General features: G+C 37.4%; 1 protein-coding gene and 1 long non-coding RNA gene across 2 annotated transcripts in view; both read left to right on the top strand.

Annotated features, from left to right (window-relative positions):
* LOC131959479 (ryanodine receptor 2-like) overlaps positions 1–23341 on the top strand; it is a 241865-nt gene that overhangs the window by 55913 nt on the left and 162611 nt on the right. Inside the window, exons 2-3 of the mRNA XM_059324681.1 lie at positions 17025–17144; positions 19956–20060. Coding sequence (XP_059180664.1) covers positions 17025–17144; positions 19956–20060 — 225 coding nt within the window. The remainder of the gene's footprint in view (positions 1–17024; positions 17145–19955; positions 20061–23341) is intronic.
* On the top strand, positions 13108–16379 carry LOC131959481 (uncharacterized). Its single transcript, XR_009389470.1, has 2 exons — positions 13108–13925; positions 14985–16379. It is a non-coding gene; the product is annotated as an uncharacterized LOC131959481 (long non-coding RNA).

The following is a 23341-nucleotide window of genomic DNA, read 5'->3' as shown; positions in this document are numbered from 1 at the left end:
AGCATTACCGCATTTCAACCATTGAAACCTGGAGCGATGTTGCGTCACTCTACCATTAAGGCCGGGACAGCGGATATGTCATTTTGTAGTATTTGTATTTTTTTCACCTATTTTCGGTCTCTTGGCCAATGAAATGCATCAGAATCATGATCAGAATACATGCGGGAGTGTCGCAATGCAACATTGGACTTTTCCAGAACTTTGAAATCATGGCGTAAGACGACTATAGCGGAGGAGATCAGAAGTTAGTGACGGAAGCGATCTAGATGAAAACAGCGCCGATGATTTAATTGCTGATCTGGACTTTGAACCCTCGGAACCAATCGACCGGCATTTATGGATGAGGAATATGTTTTTAGACGACATATTTTCACCAAAGAACAGACAGATTTTAGGCCATCTGGAGATAATAATATTATTAATAATACATTAATATTAATGATAATAATAATAATAATTGATTGTGATGATGATATAAGAAATCATTACTGTTTATGTCATATATTACTTTGTGCGTATTATTATTTATGAGTACCCTGAATAGTGAATATATAAAATGTATCATTATTATTTATTATTATTATTATTATTATTATTATTATGATAATTATATATTTTTTTATTACAGTAGGGTAATGAGAACTATGTCTATTTCTTCCAATGGTCATATCATGTTTGCATCTTGCTGATGGGCATGTATTAGTATTATGCATAGGATTTTTTATTCAGACAAATGTAACATTTGCTGAGTTTGTTGATTTTAAAAAAAAACTTTATTGAAGGTTTGGACAAATAAACTCAACTTCTCATGAAAGCCACAGGTATAACCTCTAAAATACTTTCTGAATTTCATTTCTATCTGCTACAGAGGCTGAAAAATCTTCTGTGGAATTTCCAGAAAAAACTTCAGGTTTTAGGGGGTTCTTTCAAAATCGCCCAGAGGTTTTCCTGGCATGTTTTCCAGGCGTTTTAGGCCTTAATGGGTTAATATGATCCAGACCATGATCTTGTCCTAAACCATAACCAAACCAATAACCAAATGATCCTGGTCTGAAACTGTCAACATTTTACATATGTTGTTTTGAGACTCATTGGCAAACAACCTATTTTGTTATTCAAGACAAGACTATTGTCAGTGTGACAGCACCACAGTTGTGAAACAAAGCAGTCACAGGACTCTATAGGTGTGAAGTTAAGAATAAAATGAACGTGATGTTGGAAAACGGGTCTGGTCTGAGCAAGGGAGCTAGAAGTATGAAATAGTGCCCATTGATTCCCATCTTTACACCCCTGGTCCAAATTGGCTATTGCTATGGTTTGATCACATTGCAAGATGGTCTCCAGTGTATTTTTTTCTTCTTTTCATGAAATTTGCAGAAACAAACTAACAATTTATATACTAACAATAATCATGTGTGTATCAAAGTCTAATATATCTTCTTCCTCTGTTCAGAAACTATTTTATATATATTGACTACATGTCAATGAGCCACTGGGTGACATATTCCTTTATTACTATGAACACACACAAAACATAGTTTATTTTCATTTTATATTTGCTGCCCTACTCACTAGAGCACTAAATGTGGATTAATCCCCCTTCCACTAGATCCTCCTGTTTGAATGACTTTTGTTAAAAACTACAGTGTTCAGCTGTGATAAGAAGTTACTAAGCTTTTTACAATGGTGCCGTTGTAAAAGATGCATGTCTTCAGTAGGAGCCAATGGGTTTGGAGCCAGAGACAGACAAACACATTGGTTTTAGCATTTTCATGGGATTTGTTGACAATACGAAAATCTAGAATAACGTTGGCTTTGTCAACGTATGAATGCAAGATCTTCTCAACTGTGCCTTTTTAAATATTTTCTAGGGATGCACGATATTATCGGCACGTTTTTCGGTATCGGGCGATATTTGCTTGAAAATGAATCGGACATCGGCCAACACGCCGATATCCGCCGATATAATAAAGTGATTAAATAATGGGGTGCACATCACCTCTCTGTTGCATCTTGTTTGTAGCTCATAGAATTGTGAGTGTAGTCTGAGCCCACCTATTTATTTATTTTCTGAATAGGGACTGAAGCTGCTTATATTTTGTGATTTTGTTTGCACAGTGCAGATTGAGTCGTCACATATTGGGCTCCTGTTTTAAGTTAAATTTGAATTTAAGCAGCAGTTAATTATTCAATTTGGGTTTAATTGCTGTATAGTTGCACTTTTGACACATTCCCAGTGAACACAGGTTATGTTTACTTATTATGTCAGTTGGGAAATTGGCCAAATTTGCCCTGATTGTGGGTATTAGTTGTGCGGGAAAAAAATATCAGTATCGGTAATCGGCTAAATGAGTTGTAAAAAAACGGCATATCGGATATGAGCAATAAATCCAATATTTTGCATCCCTAATATTTTCAACCTAACAAAAAACCCTCCTTTGCATTATGTCCTGTGTCATTTTATAGATTGTCCACTAGATTGAGCCTGATATATGTAGTATCCTTGGCCTTTGGACTTGTGGACTCAGTGCATAGGATCAAACATGTTTCCTAATATTATTTTGTCCTCTCGCTCCAATCCGTATGAGGATTATTCTATGTTATAGTGTCTTTCCATGTTCCTGTTTGTCTACCTTTAGACTACAAACTGGCACTGGCAGCACTCTGTCTGTCTCTGTCTGTCTCTGTCCCTTTCCTCAGACCCTGCACTGTGTTTCAGGGAGGTCATATTTAATGTTTCCACTAACTGCGACTGTTGAATAAGCTGTTGTGTAAGACTCTGTGTATTCAATTCTGTGCTGCTTTTGAGTGCAGTCCTGATGAGCACTGACCATGCACTTTAATGGGCTTGTGTGTGTGTGTGTGTGTGTGTGTGTGTGTTCAGTTTTTCCCCCGGTTGCTTTTATGCTTGTGCACACAGTTGTGTATGAGTGTATTTGGGTGTTTGTGTGTATGTGTAATACTGCATGGCTATAGAAGACATGCTAATTTATGTCAGTCTATTTCTGTGTGTGTGGGAGGAGGGCAGATGCAGCCCAAGACAGCGAGGAAAGCCACTCTGCTGCTATAGTTAACACACACACACACACACACAGACACACTGCACACATACAAATGTTCTCACAGGCCCTTATATAGTGTACCGCCAAGATAGTCCATGCTTGGTGTTTTAAAACTTCATACATGAGCCCCACATCTGTTCTACGTCCTTTTTACCCCCACATCAAATGCATGGGCAGGTCATTTATCCCCTTCTTGAACGTCTTTTTGGGCTTTTGCAGAGCACAACTTCCTGACGCTCTCCTTTAATTTGTTGCTGTTAATTATAATATTAAGTAAATTCCTCCTGTGCAACATGGAAGAAAATAACACTCTTTGTGTGACATCAATCAGAATTTTTGAGATTCTAGCATCTAGGCTCAGGGTCCTGCAGCACCCTCTGCTGGCTAAGAGTGGAAAGCAGTAGAAATGACTTAAAAAACGTCACATGCACACTATGCACCAAGGTAATGATAATTTTGGATTTTTCATTAGTTTTAGTTTTCATTTCGTTGTGATTTTTTGTTGTCAAATTCAGTTAGTTTTAGTTCGTTTTTAGAGTGAGTTTGCTAGTTTTTATTTTTTGTAAAATGCTTAATTTTAGTTTTGTTTTTATCAGTTTTAGTGTTAGTTTTTTGGTAATGGGGTATTTATTGGGTGCCAGATTTTAAAAAAAGTCACAATAAATGTTGCCTTTATTTCCTTTGTCTGATCCATCTTAGTCCCAATAAGTTTATTAAGTCATAAAACCAGATAGATGAAATATATTTCATATCAACCAAAAAGGTTTAGGTTATGAAAAAAGCTAACAAAGATGAAAACGAAGGACATTTTCACTATAATTTTAGTAGCATATAGTTTTGTGACCTCACAATACAGTTTCAGTTATAATTCTTAAAAAAAACCTCTAGTTTTTATTTTTATTTCAGTTAACGAAAAAGGTTTTTTCAACTCTAGTTTTCGTTATTTGATTAGTTTTCGTTAACTATAATAACCTTGCTATGCACGCCTGCTGTTTTTCATCTGCGCACACACATTCAGTAACCAATATAGTGTTCTACCAAACAAAGTTTGTGGACAGGGCAAATATGACAACAGATCATTTTTACTCTTTTTTTTTTTTACTGCTTTAATATGTATATTGAAAATAAAGAGTTTCTTTGCAGAAATCTCCAAAATGTCAAATGTTTTTCCAATCCAATCCAATCCACTTTATTTATATAGCACAATTTTAGCAAACACAAGGTTTCCAAAGTGCTGCACAAACAATAAATAGATAAGACAATACAAAGAGATGTAGTTAACAATAGAATAGTAAAATGCAATAAGATTAAGAAGAAAATAAATTAAAAATAGGATAAAAATAAATAAAACAAAATGTAAAATGTACTGCCCGCACAAAATAAAATATGTATGTATACAAATAAAAACAAAAAATCATAAAATCATAAAATCAACGGTGTTAAAAGCCAACGAAAAGAGGTGGGTTTTAAGAAGAGACTTAAAATGAGACAGTGAGGAGGCCTGTCTGATGTGCAGCGGCAATTTTCATACCGAATCACTGCATGGATTTTCTGTAGTGTTTGGAAAGGTCTTGGTGGTGTTATTTTTGAGTTTATATTATTATGTTAGTATTTTTGACCCGTTTATATTTCTGACCATTTTATGTATTCCATAGTGCCAAAATTTTAACAAATTGTCTCACAAATGCCAAAAATGGCTGAAAGAACTTATGAGACATAATTGAAAATGTAAATGGCCTTCATATACTCATAATAATTAAATTGTATAAAAACATTATGATATAATGAATGAGTGAATAAATTCATTAATTAAATTTTAAATTTTTGTTACAGATTCATGACTAGAACTTGACACAGTCCTGAGCTGCCTCTCAAATTCAACTTAAGATCCTCAACCTTCAGATGGTTTACACCACCTCTATGTGACATCTGTTGACCTGCTATCTCCCCCTAAACATCCCCTGTCCGGAACACAGGGGTTCAATATAAGCACGTAGTTCCCTAATCTTAAAATGATTCATGATTTATACAAAATATGTATTTTGGTGTTTAATTTAGATATCTTGTTAGTAGTTGTTGTAGTTTTCCTTACAATGTGGAATTATTTGAATCATTACACTGCAAAAAATGTGTGTCTAAAAACAAGATAAAAACACTAAATCTGAGGGAAATGATTTTGCTGCATGGACAGATAATTTCACTTGACAATTAAATTATCTCTTAAAACAAGATAAATTATCTAACACTTCTAAATCTTAAGTTTTTTTTATCTTGATAAGAACCAAATAATTTGCAGTGCACTCTGCTCGGGCCAGTTCATCACTGCTTGCAGCTTTAATTTATCTTGTTTTAAGAGTTAATTTCTTATTTTAAGCGTGCTTAAAATAAGAAATTAAGCATGTAAGGCTGATTAAAAAAAGGGCCATTGCTATTTAACAGAGCAGTCTGCATAGCAATTGGAAGACAAAGGGACTGGACACTTACCCACATTTACATGCCTTTTACTAGATTTAATAATCTTAATTTAAGAAATCTTCTCAAGTGAAATTATCTGTCCATGCAGTAAGATAATTTCCCTCAGATTTAGTGTTTTTATCTTGTTTTTAGACACCCCTTTTTTGCAGTGTACAGGTGTGCTCACTATCAGCATTTACCTCAAAATACCTCAATATGAAATATCTCATGGTTCCAATGCATTTAAAGTGACTGGACTACAAACCTACACACATGCATGCTACAAATTTGCAATAACTACATATGGCTCAGAACTAATGCTGTTGATCTTCTATCAAGCCCTCTGTCTCTGATTCTTCTCCATTGTCTCTCTCTCTCTCTCTCTCTCTCTCTCTCTCTCTCTCTCTCTCTCTTTCTCTCTCTCTCTCTCTCTCTCTCCATAAAAGGCTGAACGGAAAACTACTGCTGACAGACACCAGACATCTTCATGCAGAGAACAAGCTTCTGTGTGTCGGTGTGTGTCAGTGTGTGTGTGTGTGTGTGTCTGCGCGACGCAGAGCGAGAGTGCGTGTCACCGAGGCATTATTTCAGTTAATGATGGCCGTAGTCAATATCTCAGCCACCTCCCTGTTCATTTTGTGTGCATGTATGTGGGCAGGAGAGATTGCATGTGCCAGACATTATAAGAGTCATTTAGACATTGTGCCAAACCTTACATGACTCCGTGTGTGAGCGTGTGTGTGTGTGTCTCTGTGTGAAGGTATTCCCTCAGCCCACACATGGAGATAATTAAGCAGAACCACAGTGACAGATGAATTCCAGAGGCAGCTTATGACAACTACAATATCCCCCAGTGGAACTCTATTACATTTAGTTATTTCCAGCTCTATCTATAAAAATGCATTTCGCTTGTGTGAAATAGAGGCTAGAAGCGTGCCCATCCCACCAACATTATCAAGCTGCAGCCAGAGAGAAGCACTGCAGCAGACAAGTCAGTTGAATTATCCCCCTGGGAGAGACTATCACTCTGTGGCCATTTCCTAGAGTCTGTTTTCACATCTAATAGTAGAGAGCCCTGATAAATGATGTAACAACAAAGGAAGCCCTCATTCATCATAATGTATGTTGATTTATTAGCAACTTCCCATAGGTTACTCTGTGACCATATGATGCATTATGACTGGGCTTTTCAACCTACTTCATGAATTTACCTCTGAATCAGCACCTATACATCTCAGTGATTCAATTAGGTCTGGGGATGTGCTAATCCACTGCAGTTTACACCGGCTGGAGAAACAGTTCATAATATGAGTTTAGCAGGTGGGATGTCTGTTTTATTACATAACACTGACCACACCCGTCAGTGATGTTGGCTGTGGTCACAAACCTATTCAAAGCGTTCAAACAGAGCAGTGGAATGCTGCTGTTCAGCCTGTGTGAAGTTATGCCGTGCCTATGCTGGAGGTGTGGCGCAAGCAGCATGTTAGCAGCAGCCTCGGCCCTCCATCTGTCTCAACATAGGATGCATTCAGGCACAGTATTGAGTCGTTCGCCCATGTTCTGGCAGCACTAAGAGCTCAACACACAACTCTGGTCTTTGCATAAAATGCAAATGCAAAAAATGCAACAAAAAAAATTTGGATTTGCGTTTGCATGCATGTAGCACAAGTGAAAATATAAGCTGTCATAAGGTCTAATTAGGGCTGGGCGATATGGACCAAAAGTCATATCCCAATATACAGTCGTGAAAAAATTAGGACACCCCATTAAAAATTCAGTTCTTTATTAAGAAATGTTCACATACCGATGTCTAATCTTGTTTTTATTTATCTCTGGGAAAGAATGTGATTTAATTGCAGCTAAACAACAAAAAATAACCTTGATTTACTCATTAAACAAAAGATAACAACAAAAATGCATATTTTAACTGAGGAAAAAGCTAGGACACCCTACCCCTAATAGCTAGTATTACCCCCTTTGGCTGAAATAACTTCAGTGAGACGCTTCTTGCAGCCATCTAACAGTCTCTGACATCGGTCTGAGGAAAGTTTGCCCCACTCTTCAACAAATTCTTTCAGCTGTGAGATGTTTGTGGGGTTTCTTGCATGTACAGCCCGTTTCATGTCACCCCACAGCATCTCAATGGGATTAAGGTCTGGGCTTTGGCTCGGCCATTCCATGACTCTCCATTTCTTTTTTCAGCCAGTCCCTGGTGGATTTACTGGTATGTTTTGGATCATTGTCATGTTGCAGGGTCCAGTTCCTCTTCAGCGTTAATTTTTTTACAGATGGTCTCACATGTTCCTCAAGCACTCTCTGATACACAGTAGAATTTATGGTGGATTCTATGACTGTGAGCTGGCCAGGTCCTGCCGCAGCAAAGCATCCCCAAACCATGACACTTCCACCTCCATGCTTCACAGTTGGGATGAGGTTCTTTTCCTGCAATGCTGTATTTGGTTAACGCCAAACATGTCTTCTGTTCTGGTGTCCAAATAATTCAATTTTGGACTCATCTGTCCAAAGAATATTATTCCAGAAGTCATGGTCTTTGTCTATGTTCTCACTGGCAAACTTTATTCTGGCCTTTATGTTTTTCTTAGAGAGCAATGGTTTCCTCGTTGCACACCTCCGATGAAAGTTAAACTTGTGTAGTCTCTCTCTGATTGTAGAGGCATGCACTTTCACATCAACAGTAGCAAGAGCCTGCTGTAGGTCCCACAATGACATTTTAGGGTCTTTGGTGACTAATTTCAGCATCTTGCGGTCTGCTCTCCGGGTGAACTTGCTTGGACGGCCAGACCTGGGCATGTTGGCAGTTGTTTTGAATGTCCTCCACTTATAGATTATTTCCCGGACAGTGGAATGGCTGATGTCAAATTCGTTTGAGATCATTTTAAATCCCTTACCAGACTCACTAGCTGCTACAATCTTCTTTCTGAAGGCCTCAGACAGCTCTTTTGATCTCACCATGGTCTTCACTCTCACTTCAACAGTCAGGAGCACACCAAACTAAATGTCTGAGGTTTAAATAGGGCAAGCCTCCTTCAAAATGCTGAGTAATGATGTTCTAATCATGTGCACCTAATGTGATACACATGTGTGTGATTTTAGCCATTTAAGTGGGAATAAATGTGGGGGTGTCCTATTTTATTCCCCACCAGAATTTTTTTTTTTTTTAAATTATATTTTACAGAAAGTTTTAAAAAATAATTTATTCAGTTTAAATTGTTTAGTTGTATTACCTGAATCTCTCAGTATTGTTGAAATTGATATTAAATATCCGTATGTCCAAATATGTGAAAAAAAAAACACTTCTTTCATAGGGTGTCCTAATTTTTTCACATGACTGTATTTAGGCTGAATACCTATATCTGATATACATCCCGATAATTTTATCGCAAAGTGAGAGCAAATGTTCAGTCAAACACTTACATTCACGCTCTAGAGTGACGTAAAAAATTGCGACACGACTGTTCAGGCTGAGGTGGCATTGTAAAACATCAGACCTGTATCCGATTTAGTTACACATATAAAAATTTCCCAGGTCTGATTTGAAAAGATTGGATTCCGTTTGATTTGTGCTGTTCACACTGTTATAAAAAAAACCTGTTCTGAGTCACGTATGAACCAGGGCTGGGCGATATGGACCAAAAGTCATATCCCGAATATATTTAGGCTGAATATCAATATACGATATATATCCAGATATTTTTATCACAAAGTGAGAGCAAATGTTTAATCAAAGTCAAACATATGACATGTCACAAGTAGTTTTATTGAAACCGTTTATTTAAGTGAACATAAATACTGTATAACAACAGGAGTATCTTTTTTTTTTTTAAAGTCAAAGCTCCATAGAGTGCACATTTAAATAAAAATATCTTAAATAAAAATAGCCTATGAAATAAATTATACCAATCTTTTCTGAAATAAATTCTATTTATATGAGAAAAGAATAACGAACATTAGAAAAGAAATAAATATGACAAACCCTAGTAAGGTCAGCATTTATATATAGAGAAAGAAAAAAAAAAAAGTTAAACTACATCGATATATGCGATATATTCCTTATCACATTTAAAAATATATCGAACATATATATGAACAAAAAAAAGTGTCTTCTTACCAGAAATGTTGTATTAATACTGGCTTGCATAGCCATAATGATTATTGCTGCGCTTGTTTTCTAGCCTATTAGATAACATTATATGATTATAGCAAAAGTTTAGTTCTCAGTGCGGATGTGGCGGTGCATATGGGCTTACATTAGATTATAGATTAATTAAGATTATAGTTCCCCACACTATAATTGCAACAGTATGCATATTAAACATTATGGCTATGACACTAATTGAAGACTGCAGGGACAGAAACGTACGTGTGCTGCTATCGAGAGCACTGTGGAAGATTATTATCTATTTTGATAAAGAAAGGCACTTTTACATCAGTTACAACAAGTTTGTTTCTTTTAGTACATTATTACATAACATTCTTGGCAATTTGACTTTAGATAGCTGATATTACATGATCTGTCTTCAAAGGACAACAAAAAATGTATTTGAAGACTGTCATCTATATTTTGATGCTTGGGTCCCTTGTTCCAGTTTATCTTGCAGATGTCACTTAATAGTAGGCTACTGTCAATATAAAAAGCCAGCCTTTATATGTTATATATATCATTATATTTTTTGGGACCTGAAGCATTGAGTTCTCATTTATTTCCCTCATGTAGTCACAGTCAGAAATGTCAGGAGACTGAAAAAAACAACAACAAAAAAAGATTATTTTTACTTTCTACTTAAAAATAACTAAAAAGCCTTACAACCAGCAGCAGAGCTCCGAGAGGTTCTGGAGAGTTCTTCTTGTTTACTGCTTTGATAGAAGTCAAGTTTAAACACAGAAGAATGTGTGCACATCCAAACAAACTTGGGTCAGGTGCTGGATAAACTGATGGATTGTAGCTTTTAAGAAGTGAAAAATGATTGCCACTACACAAGCGACAGTTAAATTACAGTCAAATTTGGCATTCATGAAACATAAATATTTAAGGTTACACATTTGCAATTTGTTTTGTATGAGTTCTGTTCGAATTCTTTAGATATGTCAAGTAACACATGTGTTAAGTCACATCCTTTACAGACTTCTTTACAACAAAATAATACAACTTGAACTACTAATGTTGGAAATAATTAATTTATTTTAGCTTAAAAGGCGTCTATTCTACTTTAACAACACGCATAATATCTAATCCAAGCAGTGGCTATAAACGTGTGTGTGTGTGTGTGTGTGTGTGTGTGTGTGTGTGTGTGTGTGTGTGTGTGTGTGTGTGTGTGTGTGTGTGTGTGTGTGTGTGTGTGTGTGTGTGTGTGTGTGTGTGTGTGTGTGTGTGTGTGTGTGTGTGTGTGTGTGTGTGTGTGTGTGTGTGTGTGTGTGTGTGTGTGTGTAACAAAGAGAAGATGGCTGAATCAAACATGGTGGAAAGAGGGGAAAATAGGTTGTGAACTTTGAATTCCCTCAATGTGTATGTCTATGTTTAAAAGTAGAGTATTGTACGTGATCTAGTGGTGCCGGGTTAGAAAAAGAATGATTAGTTGGCATGCAGGACCCTGTGTCTGTTTAAAGCTCAGCTAACATTGAACTCAGTACTCAATGAAACGTATTAAACCAAAGCAATTGTGTACATGGATTAAATAATAATAATAATAATAATAATAATACATTTTATTTATAGAGCGCTTTTCAAGATACTCAAAGACGCTTTAAAGTTAAAACAGTGAAAATGCATTTACAAATAATAACAAACAATTCAAATCAACAACATTGATCATAAATTAAAAGCAGTTTTGAAAGCAGGTGAGTTTTGACAAGTTTTTTGAAGGTGGGTGGATGTGAGCAGTCTCATGTTTTTTGGGAGAGAGTTCCAGAGGGAGGTGGCGGCTATTGAGAAGGCTCTGTCGCCCCAGGTTCAGTGCTTGGTCCTGATGGGAGGGACATGGGGATTTGCTTCAGAGGAATGGAGGCTGCAGGAAGGGGTGTGGTGATGGAGGAGGTCAGTGAGGTAGGAGGGGGCCTGGTGATGCAGGAGGTCAGTGAGGTAGGAGGGGGCCTGGTGAAGGAGGAGGTCAGTGAGGTAGGAGGGGGCCTGGTGATGGAGGAGGTCAATGAGGTAGGAGGGGGCCTGGTGATGGAGGAGGTCAATGAGGTAGGAGGGGGCCTGGTGATGGAGGAGGTCAGTGAGGCAGGAGGAGGCCTGGTGATGGAGGAGATCAGTGAGGTAGGAGGGGGCCTGGTGATGGAGGAGGTCAATGAGGTAGGAGGGGGCCTGGTGATGGAGGAGGTCAGTGAGGTAGGAGGGGGCCTGGTGATGGAGGAGGTCAATGAGGTAGGAGGGGGCCTGGTGATGGAGGAGGTCAGTGAGGCAGGAGGGGGCCTGGTGATGGAGGAGGTCAGTGAGGTAGGAGGGGGCCTGGTGATGGAGGAGGTCAGTGAGGTAGGAGGGGGCCTGGTGATGGAGGAGGTCAATGAGGTAGGAGGGGGCCTGGTGATGGAGGAGGTCAGTGAGGCAGGAGGGGGCCTGGTGATGGAGGAGGTCAGTGAGGTAGGAGGGGGCCTGGTGATGGAGGAGGTCAGTGAGGTAGGAGGGGGCCTGGTGATGGAGGGCTTTGTGGGTGAGGAGAAGGATTTTGAAGTGGATGCGTTGTTGGATAGGTAACCAATGGAAGTTCTGGAGCACGGGGGTTATGTGGTCATGGGAGGAGGTGTGGGTGAGTAGGCGAGCAGCAGAGTTATGAATGTACTGGAGTTTGTTGAGTAGTTTGGTAGGTATGCCGTACAGGATGCTATCGAAGTAATCTAGTCAGCAGGTGACAGGTATCAGTGTTTCAGTGGCAGAGAAGGAGAGTGATGAATGGAGACGGGCAATGTTTTTCAGGTGAAAAAAGGCAGTTTGGGTGATGTGGGATATGTGGTCAGTTAGTCTGCCCCAGAGCAGGCTAGTTCAGTGCTTAAAGTTACCATGGTTACTGAGCATGGAGTCACACAAGCCACTTTGATGGAACGCATCTCTCACTTAAATTAGCAAGACTTCTGGTTCCGGTCAGCCATTGTCATTGTTTACAGTCTGACTAGCTACTAAAAAGCTCAAACGTCATCAGAATATGGCTGATGGGTTCTGTGACTGCATTTCAGTCAATATGTTATGCCTCTTTTGCTCTCAGCAAGGTCTGTTTAGCTGCATTCAAACAAGGTTGGCTCAAAGGGGATTTGGTCAATGCTACTCGGACTACAAACAGACACCAGAAATCAAATCACAAGTTCTGTTCCCGTTGCCTGCATTTATCTGTTTATCAAGAATGAGTCTGTCTGATAGGAAGGTTATCATAGCCACAAGAAACTGCCTCAGAGTGCACCAGACTTGACCTGTGTGTGTGTGTGTGTGTGTGTGTGTGTGTGTGTGTGTGTGTGTGTGAGTGAGTGAGTCAGTAACAAAGTGAGCGTATGTTTGTTTTGTTATCCCACCGTGTGCTTGTCTTTGTCAGTCTAGCTCCTGAGTAAAATGCTGGAATTGAAGAGAATCTTCAGGATCTAGGCTGAAAAGGCTTGGTTATTGGCTGTTGGATTGATGTTACTGTATCTGGTTTGATTTGTGAACACCACAGAATGAAAACTGTCATCATTTTTATAGAGAATGTAAAATTGTTAAAAATGTTTTTCTAGAAAATCCCAGAACACTGACCAAAACAAAAGCTCAAATGACTCCTACACTGTAAACCCGAATGCTCAAATTAGTTAATTGTATTAAGTAATGCTTACTTAAAATTTGTTAAGAAGTTATACTAACTTGAACATGTTAAGTGCCGGTAACTTTTTTCTTGTTTTGAGTTTACTAAACTGATATTTTTTGATTAATATGAACTTTTCCACGGATTATGTAACAACTACTTTAAATGATAAGTTCATAAGTACTTAAAACTTTTCAGTTTTGACATCATATATGTCCTATTTTGACCAAATAAATCAATCGCATGTGTAAATAAAAAACTGTTAGAAGAATTGTTGAATCAATATATGTTGCTACATTTCATAGATTGGCAAAAATCAATATATTGCATGTTAGGAATTAATAATTTTCATATTATAATGTTGACTAATGTTGACAAATATTAATGAATAACAATGACCTCTGGGCATCCACACTAAATATAAATCAAGACAAACACGCTTGTACCGGAAGTGTCCACGCGCTTTTATTTTGAAATTTTTGCGTGCGTTTCCTGTGCTGCCCGTGTGGAGCTGCTCGCGTCACCTGAGGTGAAACACGCTACCCCACAGAGAGGACTGCCGTCGGAGTTATTGTCATCGGAGTTTCTGCTTTTTTCGCCAGGTTTCAGCGCCATTGGATTAAATGTAAGTATTAAACATGAAAATAAATGTGTTTAAATATTTTTTGCAATTTGAAAGTGTTTATACAAGTCAAGTCGGTACCTTAGCTAATGTGTAATTGTAAAAACCGGCTCTGCTAAAATGCACAGCAGCACTTAAACTAATTTGTGTTGTAACTGCAAGTGCTGTGAGTGAAAAATGTGTTTTGGGTTTGTAATGTAGTCTGTGTTTTTAAGTAACTGTTAACGGAAAACTTTTGAATTATGCGCGGGAACATACGTCCGTTAGGGGCGCTCACGTGTGCGCGCATGTGGACGTGCCTACACTTTACTCCAGCTTCAGTGGAGTGAGTTATCGCTTGTGCTAGCTGCTTGAGCTCTGAAATTGCGCCAAAGATTATTGAATAGTGGAGGAAGATTGAGCAGGTATAGCAGACACACTCATGGCGTTATAGCAACTACTGTCCTCTTGTTCTATTGCAATTTTAAAAAAAATGTTTTCCCTGCGCCATTGATTAGCTCCTGCTACTGCTGCTAAGTCTAAGTTTAGCTGACCCTGACCCAACTGAAATACATGGGGCACAAAAGCAACGTTTTAGTTTTTGTTATAACGTATAACCTATATATTATAACCTTATTAGATAATATTTGCTTTAAGTGAGGCTACAGATTGAAAAGTGTCATAACAAATAGTAAACTGGAAAATTTCTAAAGAAATTTTGAGTGTGACTTACTCTGGCCCTGTCGTGCCATGTCTCTGTTAATCATAAATTTTAGTTTTATAAAGACTTTTATTCTGAACGGACTCTTATTTTGAAATACTTCTTGGCTGCATGTGTGTGTGCGTGTCTCTCTGTCTCTCTCGCTGTCTCTCTCCCTCTGTCTGTCTGTCCCTCTCTCTCTCTCTCTCTGTCTCCTCCGTCTGTCTGTCTCCCTCCCTCCCTCCCTGTCTGTCTGTCTCTCGCTCTCCCTCTGTCTCCTCGTCTGTCTGTCCGTCTGTCTGTCTCTCTTTGTCTGTCTGTCTGTCTGTCTCTCTTTGTCTCTATATATATATCAATATTTACACTTTTTTTTTTTTTTTTAGGAATTACATGATGTGTACACAAGGCGTACCACTATCCTACATGCCCTTCCTGTATATCTGCGGGAGGAAATCTCTGGATTTTACAGAACATGCGTGGTAAGTCCCAGTAAAATAATATCAAGCCCTGTCTGTATTAAGACATTAATATTTTGATTTTGTTTAATGACAACACCTGCATCAACATTTTGTGAAATCTTTGAGAGATGTTTTTAAACCTGTAAAGTCTGTGCTGATTTTGCAGACAAAATCATATAAGTCAGTAGCCCTGTAATGCCACACTTCCAAGTCATCTCACCTTCTCTGTGACAAAGCAGTAAAATGAAGAGAGGTCCATCGGACTTGTGTACACAGTATTTTTTTATGACATTTAACTGTAATCTAAATAATTTGCTTCCCACACCCTTAGTACCCATTGTGTTTCAGTAGACATGATTAATTTATGCGTATAATCTCTCTTCATTCTTTTAGGATGATTTAGAGGAGCCAGATGTCACAGATGCAACGGTGGCCCTCCTTACAACCATCAGCGAAAATACCATGAGTCCAGTCCACTACCACCCAGTAAAAACCTCTGTTGTCCTCGAAGGTGATGTGGTGGTCAGCCTCCCCAGACTTGATGATGGATTCCTCGTAATGTTCGGCCTAATCTATGCGCTACATCTGAGCTATCCCCAAGGACTGACCAACACTTTTGAGTTCATTCAGAAAGTCGTACTTGGTCTGGATGAGGGTAAATTGTCACCCAGGCTGCAGACACTCAAGAATGACTTGATGATATGATGATGACATCATCTACAACAGTGTCCATGTTGACGACTGTTTAACTGTGTTGAAGTTACTCCACAGGCCTATTTGTTCATGCAGTTTCACATTTTAAAGGAAAACACAGTTCATAGTGTTGAACTTTGTTTAGATTTTAGTAATTTAGTTGCTGGGACCTTATTTCCCTCTGAGGACTTCTTGTTTATTCTATGGTATGCTTCTTGTTTTATTATATGGTGAAAAAATGTTTAAATTCATTTTCCAAAGCTACATACCTTGAAGTTCAAAGTTTAAAGCAAATGTAAACCTTTGTACATGTTAATGTGGATTTTTATATATATATATAATGTTGCCCTACAGTATTACAACCAGATAGTCCAGCTTTTGTTTTGCTTTTTGTCTTTCAAATATATATTACTATGTTTCAGTATGTGCTAAAAAGGAAGAGTCATTGACCATGTTTGGGGTTTTTTTTGCCATTGTTTTTTTTTTTTTGTTTGTTTGTTTTTTAGTTAGTAGGACTCAATGCAATTGTAATATTTTAAGTTTTGGGGTTTTATGAAATCAAATTTTTTTGAGGTCTGGTTAGTTAAAAGATTTAAAAAAAGACTAATAAATATTGAGTTCATAAAACATATTTGTATGTGTTTCTGTACTTAAACTTATTCTGTTCTGTTAATTTATATCTTTGAAAAATAAAAACATAAATTTTGAGTTTATTGAACTTGAATAAAATAGTTTTTATAATCAACATTATTTAGTTCTATAAATTAATTTTAATCGTATGGTGAACAAATATTTTGAGTTAGTTTAGTTTTTTTATTTGAGTTGGATTAATCAGTAATTACATTTATTTGTAAACAAAAAATACATGTAACACTAACTCAAATATTTCAGCTCTGCTTACCTCTGACTTTTGAGTTTGTGAACTCAAAAAAATTGTGGCAAACGATTGCCTCACTTTTTTTGAGTACTGCTTACTTATTCGGGTTTACAGTGTAGGCTTAAAGGCTTAATAGGAATTATTGATTTTCATTTAAAGGGTCTATAATTCGGAATTATTTTATGTTTTGTCGCCTGTGTTTGTTCTTGAATTCTGAGAATGGTATGTGAGCGTGGTGGAAGCTTGTATTTGTAATTGTCTGTTGTTTAGGAAGATGAGATTGCTCTGCAGTTTTTGCCACCAGCATATAATAAGCAAATACCTGACTCTTGGTCAACGAATGTCTTGATTTGTACCATTTAATTTATTTTATACCTTTGTTTGTGTGTACTTAGGACGATGAGGTGGTCCTACAGTGCTCAGCCACCATCCAAAAGGAACAACAGAAGCTCTGTCTTGCTGCTGAAGGCTTTGGAAACAGACTCTGCTTCCTTGAATCCATCTCCAACTCTAAGGTACTGATACAAGTTCTCATTTATTCCACATTAATCACAATTTAATCACAATCAGATTTACAACATATGAACTCTACAGAGTAGCTTATTCACCATTTGATTGGCAGCAGTTAACGCGTTATGTTTAAAATCTCATATCAGCTTTCTTTACACATACAAACTTTTGCACACAAAAAGCACATTTAATTAAAAAAAACGTTATTATGGTCTTACCTTTACTTATAAATGAAGAAGTGGTCGACCAACACAGGTTTTTTAAGGCCGATGCTGATACCGATATCAGTCTTTTCACTCGTACGGTCTTACCTCTCCTCTGCAGGACTAAAAGCCGAGTGAGGAAAATACCGCGAAACAACAGGAAGTGACATCGCCGAAATGTCAAAGATCGCACAATAAAAAAACTAACAAAATAAAAGCTCCCCAAAAGAAATACAGAAATGGGATTTTTACATGAAAACTAACAGCGAAATGTGAACAGGAAAAAAAAAAGACTTTTGGGGAAATATAAACCATTAGTTAGCCGAGTCATTGATCAATCCATGGTGAGGCTCATCTGTTCAGTATTTGAACAGTAAATGTGAAAATTCAGCGATTTTGAATTAAAAAAAAAATCTAAAACTGGTGGAGTTAGATTAAAAAAAACTTTATAGTGCAAATCACTGGGTAAATATTAATTTTTTTTTTCATTTTAATTTTTTTTTTCTTTCCATGACAGGTGAGGCACGGCCTCTCCTGCCTCACCTGACCGCACGTCACTGTTCCATATGAACAACAAAGTGCCTGTCAGGTGACACATTTAATAGAAAACACCAATTAAATGAGTGTTTACAAACAACTGCACTAACACTCGGCTAATGCATACTTATGTGACAGCAGATGTTATTGATAGGACACACTGTCAGGGTCTACAGGAGCATGTAAAGCATATAACAGGGCTTTTGCCTGGGTTACTGCTGTCAGTGATCATTTAACGTTATCTGCTGGTGTCAGATGTGAGCAGTGATATAACTGACAGAGATGTCTGGCAGAGATTTCTGATGTAACTGACCCAGCTTCATTGGTGTGGTAGGAAGGGGACTGCTACCTTTTAGATGGTTCAGCAGGCTGTTGTCAATACATTAAATTGGCTGCTATATTAACAAAGCCAAAGAGGAAGTGATGTCATATCAGGAGCGACAGTGTCCATGCAAAATGTATAACTGAAAGTAACTCCATAGGTCATTTTGAAAATTTAAAATGTAATTTCTTTATTTTGTAAATAACCTAACCCTCTGAACCCCACAAAAAAAACATACATTGTCTTGATTTAAAAAAAATACAGTTTATTGTAGAAAGAAACTGTAAAAACAGGCATTATTGTCAGAATTTGAACGTTCTGAAAGTTTCTGTTCAAAAAACTACCCCAAAAAAGTTAAAATTGTGCTACAGTATTTCCGTCAAAATCACTTAATTTCACTTATTCTACACGTTTCATTGAAAATGTCGCCCAGTATAAACCGTTTGGAATAACTAGATCCTGTTAAAAACATTAAATTCTGTACTCCTCAGCTCAGATCCTGAGAAGCCATGATTGACTATGATTTTCCCTGAATATTTGTCACCAAACCGTTCATCAGCAGCCTGTTTTTACAAAGCCGAGAGTTTGTCAGTAGAGGTTGTTATAATATAATAGTTCAATATGAATAGAGTGGAGACAAATTTTTACCCATCTTTTCCCCCCAATATTCATCATGTAGCCATGATTGTGCTGCCCTTAAATGGTGTGGGGCTCAGAGGGTTAAGTCTCTAAATCTAACCATGTCGGGGTTTTTTTTTTTTTTTTTTTTGCTAGACCTCAGCTTGAAGTTTGCAAAACCTAACCACATTTTTGCACCTAAACCTAATAACACATAACAAAGCTGTGACTGGCAATTTAATGGCTAATAACCTTAGATGGAGCAGGCACCTTCTGCAAAGTGATGAGGGAGGGTCATTTAATTGGATGATGACATTCAATACGGGTGGTTTATGTCAAGATAAAAAAAACTGTCAATAAATTCTTTCTTCTTTTTACTGGCAGGTACATGTTATATATAGATACATCTCTTATTTCACTAGCAGGTAACATATTATTTACAGATAAATCTCTTATTTCACTAGCAGGTTACATATTTTATACAGATAAATCTCTTATTTCACTAGCAGGTTACATATTATTTACAGATAAATCTCCTATTTTCACTGGCAGGTTACGTGTTATACAGATACAGCCCTGTTGAAGTTTACGCAGTGGTTAACTAAAATACTTCTTCCTTGCAGGAAGTTTTACTGGAAGACAAAAGTATGGCAGCAAAAAAATATACTTTTCTTAGACATAAAAATGAGCTCAACCTATCACAAAACATCTTAATTTCAGTTTATGCTTCACTGAAACACTTTCAATGATCCTGTTCAAAGTCCAAACATCAGAAGTTTCCATGCTGTTGTTTCTGTCTCTCAGAACCGATGCTATATTAAATAAATTGTATGAAATTACATTATTGCATGTTAAACTGTATTTGTGTCAGTACATTCTTATTGCTTTAGAACATTCAGAAGAGCCTGTTTGCAAAATTCAACTGTTCTGCACAGTCGTGTTTTGTAGCAACTACTGTAAGTAAGGTGGTATAGAAAAGTAGTGTGGTGTTTATTTCTACTTCATTGATCTCACACCACTTTTAATGGTCAGCAACCATGCAGACTGTTGCTAAAATTAATTGCCTGTCCCGTATAAAAGTGTAAAAGTTATGTCAAAATCAATACATGATCTAAGGTGCCATCCTGTTGTTTCAGAATGTGCCTCCAGATCTGTCCATCTGCACTTTTGTGTTGGAGCAGTCGCTGTCAGTACGAGCCCTTCAGGAGATGCTGGCTAACACAGAGGAGAATGCTGAGGGGGTGAGTGTGAAGAGACACACACATTAACACACACCCACACACACACACTTTTTTCAGGTGAGATTGGCAGACACCAGCCTGATGAAACACGCAGAGAAGCTGGTTGATGGAGAAGAAAAGTCTGCTTACTGATGTGTTCATTCTCTGCATCAACACTTTTCATATGTCAGGTGGTTCCTTGATAGCAATAATGCACAATTCAAGCAAATGATTTCATTACACAGCATGAACGTTGTTCCTCAAGTTATATTGAAGAGGGAGTCAGCGTTTCAAATCCAATACACTTTTTGACAAATTCAGAAAATGTCTCCTCATGCTTCTCTAGGTCCGGGTGGGTCCGGGTGCCATAGTATAATTCCTTTTTCTGTCCAAACGAAAATAGGAAAAAACGAAAACAGTGCACCCTTTTCCTTTTTTCGTTTTAAACCAAAAACGTAAAAACGGATTTTGCTATCAGCATCAAAAAACGAAATAACCAAAAACCCTAAATGAAATAACGGCCGTTATTTGTTTTTTGCAAATTCATTTTTTCGTTTCTCATTTATTGATATGACGTCGGACACATCGGAAGCAGGAAAATAAAAGTCTTGTCACAATAAAAGTCCCCTATTAATAAGTACTTATTATCAAGCATAAAAAAGAAAAAAAAGTATCATCATACACTAGTATAGGCTACTGTTCTCTGAACCATGCATGGTTCACATTTATTAACATAATTATTATTGATTACTAATTATAATCATAACTAATGCAGACAGGTGAGCCTGACGTTTGGGCAGGCTTTCTGACCAAATGTTATACACAGCGCCGGGTATCGTCGGTGCTGCTGATCGCTTCTGAAGTAAGCTACTTTTATGTTGTTTATCTCATCACCATGCCAACGCAGCAGCTGCATCATAGTAAATCCCTGGAATATTGGGGAAGCTTGCTCGCGATCATAGTAAATCTTTGATGAGAACGCGCTAAACATCAGCATTGAAGCCATAACTTCACAAATTCTCATTTTCAATTATTGAAATTTCAATATTATGTTTATAATGTGTGTGAGGTTGTCGCTGCAGCTGCTGCCCGTTCGTCACGATGCTGACAAGTTGCCAGTGACAACGCCATGGTGATAAGATAAACAACGTAAAAGTACTTCAGAAGCGATCAGCAGCACCGGCGACACGTCGCTGTGTATAACATGTTTTCAGAAAGCCTGCCCAAACATCAGGCTCACCCGCTGGCATTAGTTATGATTATAATTAATAATCAATAATTATTATGTTAATAAATGTGAACCATGCATGGTTCAGAGAAAAGTAGCATGTACTAGTGTATGAAGATACTTTTTTTCCTCTTTTTTATGCTTAATAATAAGTACTTATTAATACGGGACTTTTATTTTGACGGGACTTTTATTTTCCCACTTCCGATGTGTCCGACGTCATATCAATAAATGAGAAACGAAAAAATGAATTTGCAAAAACCAAATAACGGCCGTTATTTAATTTTGGTTTTTTGGTTATTTCGTTTTTTGATGCGGATAGCAAAATCCGTTTTTCCGTTTTTGGTTTAAAAAGAAAAAGGGGGGGAAAAGGGGGCACTGTTTTCGTTTTTTCCTATTTTCGTTTGGACAGAAAAAGGAATTATACTTTGGCACCCGGACCTCTCTAGCTGTCCGTTGTGTCTGTCTTGAAAAAAAAATCTGGTGTCCATACATTAGGGTTGCACATCTCTCTGTGATAAACGATTCGATTCGCATCTAGATACACAGGTTACGATATGATTCAAAAACGATATATACTTTTTTTTTACAGACTGATTTGAATCGATACAGTGTGAGAACGATTCAATTTTGTTTGATACGGTTAATATTTGTTGTAGATATTTTATAGTATGTTACTCACAAGTTTTATATTTTATTTATCTTCTGACATCTTTCTACATTTATAATAATGTAAAGGAAAATCATTCTAGAAGCTTTTTTTCTTCTCATGATCTGTTATTTCCCCTATTCAGATTTATTATGGATACTATTAAAGTTAAAAAAAACAAAAAACAGTAGAGTCTGTCTGTCAGCAAGAAAAACTTTTACGTCGTTTGTCATTTCCATCAGTCCCACGTGAGGCTGATCATTGCTGAGTGTAGCATTGATCTGAGTGACATCATTTTCAGTTTCCTTTAATCATCTAAGCTAATAAAACATTGGCCGGTGTTCAACAGACATAATCATGTTCTGGGATATTAAATGATGAATTTATCACCAGGATCGTCTATATTCAGACGCTAATAATAATAATAAAATTATATAATATAAAGGCATTCCCGTGCCCCTGAGCAGGACACAGTTCACAGTATAAATACACAATGCAGGTTGTTATTCATGTGCAGCTGTTTGTTAAACAGAGAAAGCACTTATTGTTATTATTATTAGTTCATGTCTCCAGCTGTTAAAGTGACTGACAGCTGATCCAGCTGTGATCGGGGCAGTTAGGGAAGCGGGGATGCAAAATAAGAGACTTGTGGGAGACCGGAGAGACCCATGGAGTTGCGCGTAAACCGTTTTGTGGACAGCTTCAGCTCTCATGTTGTTTTAGAGACGCTGACGCAAACTGTAAGTGTGTGAAGCCGCCAACCGATTCCAAGTCTCACGATACCCGATCCATGACTCTACAACCGATTAATCTAGGAACTTATGGCTGATTTTTATCGATTGAGGAGGCTGCTACCAACGCAGCGAGGTTGATGGCTGGTGAGGCTCTGACTTAATCACAATCAGATTTACAACATATGAACCCTACAGAGTAGCTCATTCACCATTTGATTGGCAGCAGTTAACGGGTTATGTTTAAAATCTCATATCAGCCTTCTTTACACATACAAACTGTTGCACACAAAAAAGCACATTTAATTAAAAAGACATTGTTATGGTGTTACCTTTACTTATAAATGAAGTCCATGCGCCTCACTTAGTGCCTTTTCACAGCCGTTTTATTATCACTCAGCACAAGAAACACTGTACATTATAAACATCAGCTAAACAATGGAAATTTAATTCATATAGCAAAAGTGAGACAGCAATACGGTCTCACTGCATAGCATGGCAGCACAGTTAGCTGAGTCATTGATCAATCCATGGTGTGAAAATTCAGCGATTTTGAATAAAAAATAATCCAAAACTGGTGAAGTTAGATAAAAAAAATAACTTTATAGAGCAAATCACTGGATAAATATATATATTTTTTTAATTTCTAATTTTTTTCTTTCCATGATGACAGGTGAGGCACGGTGGTGTAAGG

The sequence above is a fragment of the Centropristis striata genome, chromosome 21 (genome assembly GCF_030273125.1).
Source record: "Centropristis striata isolate RG_2023a ecotype Rhode Island chromosome 21, C.striata_1.0, whole genome shotgun sequence".
Classification (NCBI taxonomy): domain Eukaryota; kingdom Metazoa; phylum Chordata; class Actinopteri; order Perciformes; family Serranidae; genus Centropristis; species Centropristis striata.
Note: the sequence above shows the minus strand (reverse complement) of the source record. Positions and strands in the feature narration are given on the sequence as shown.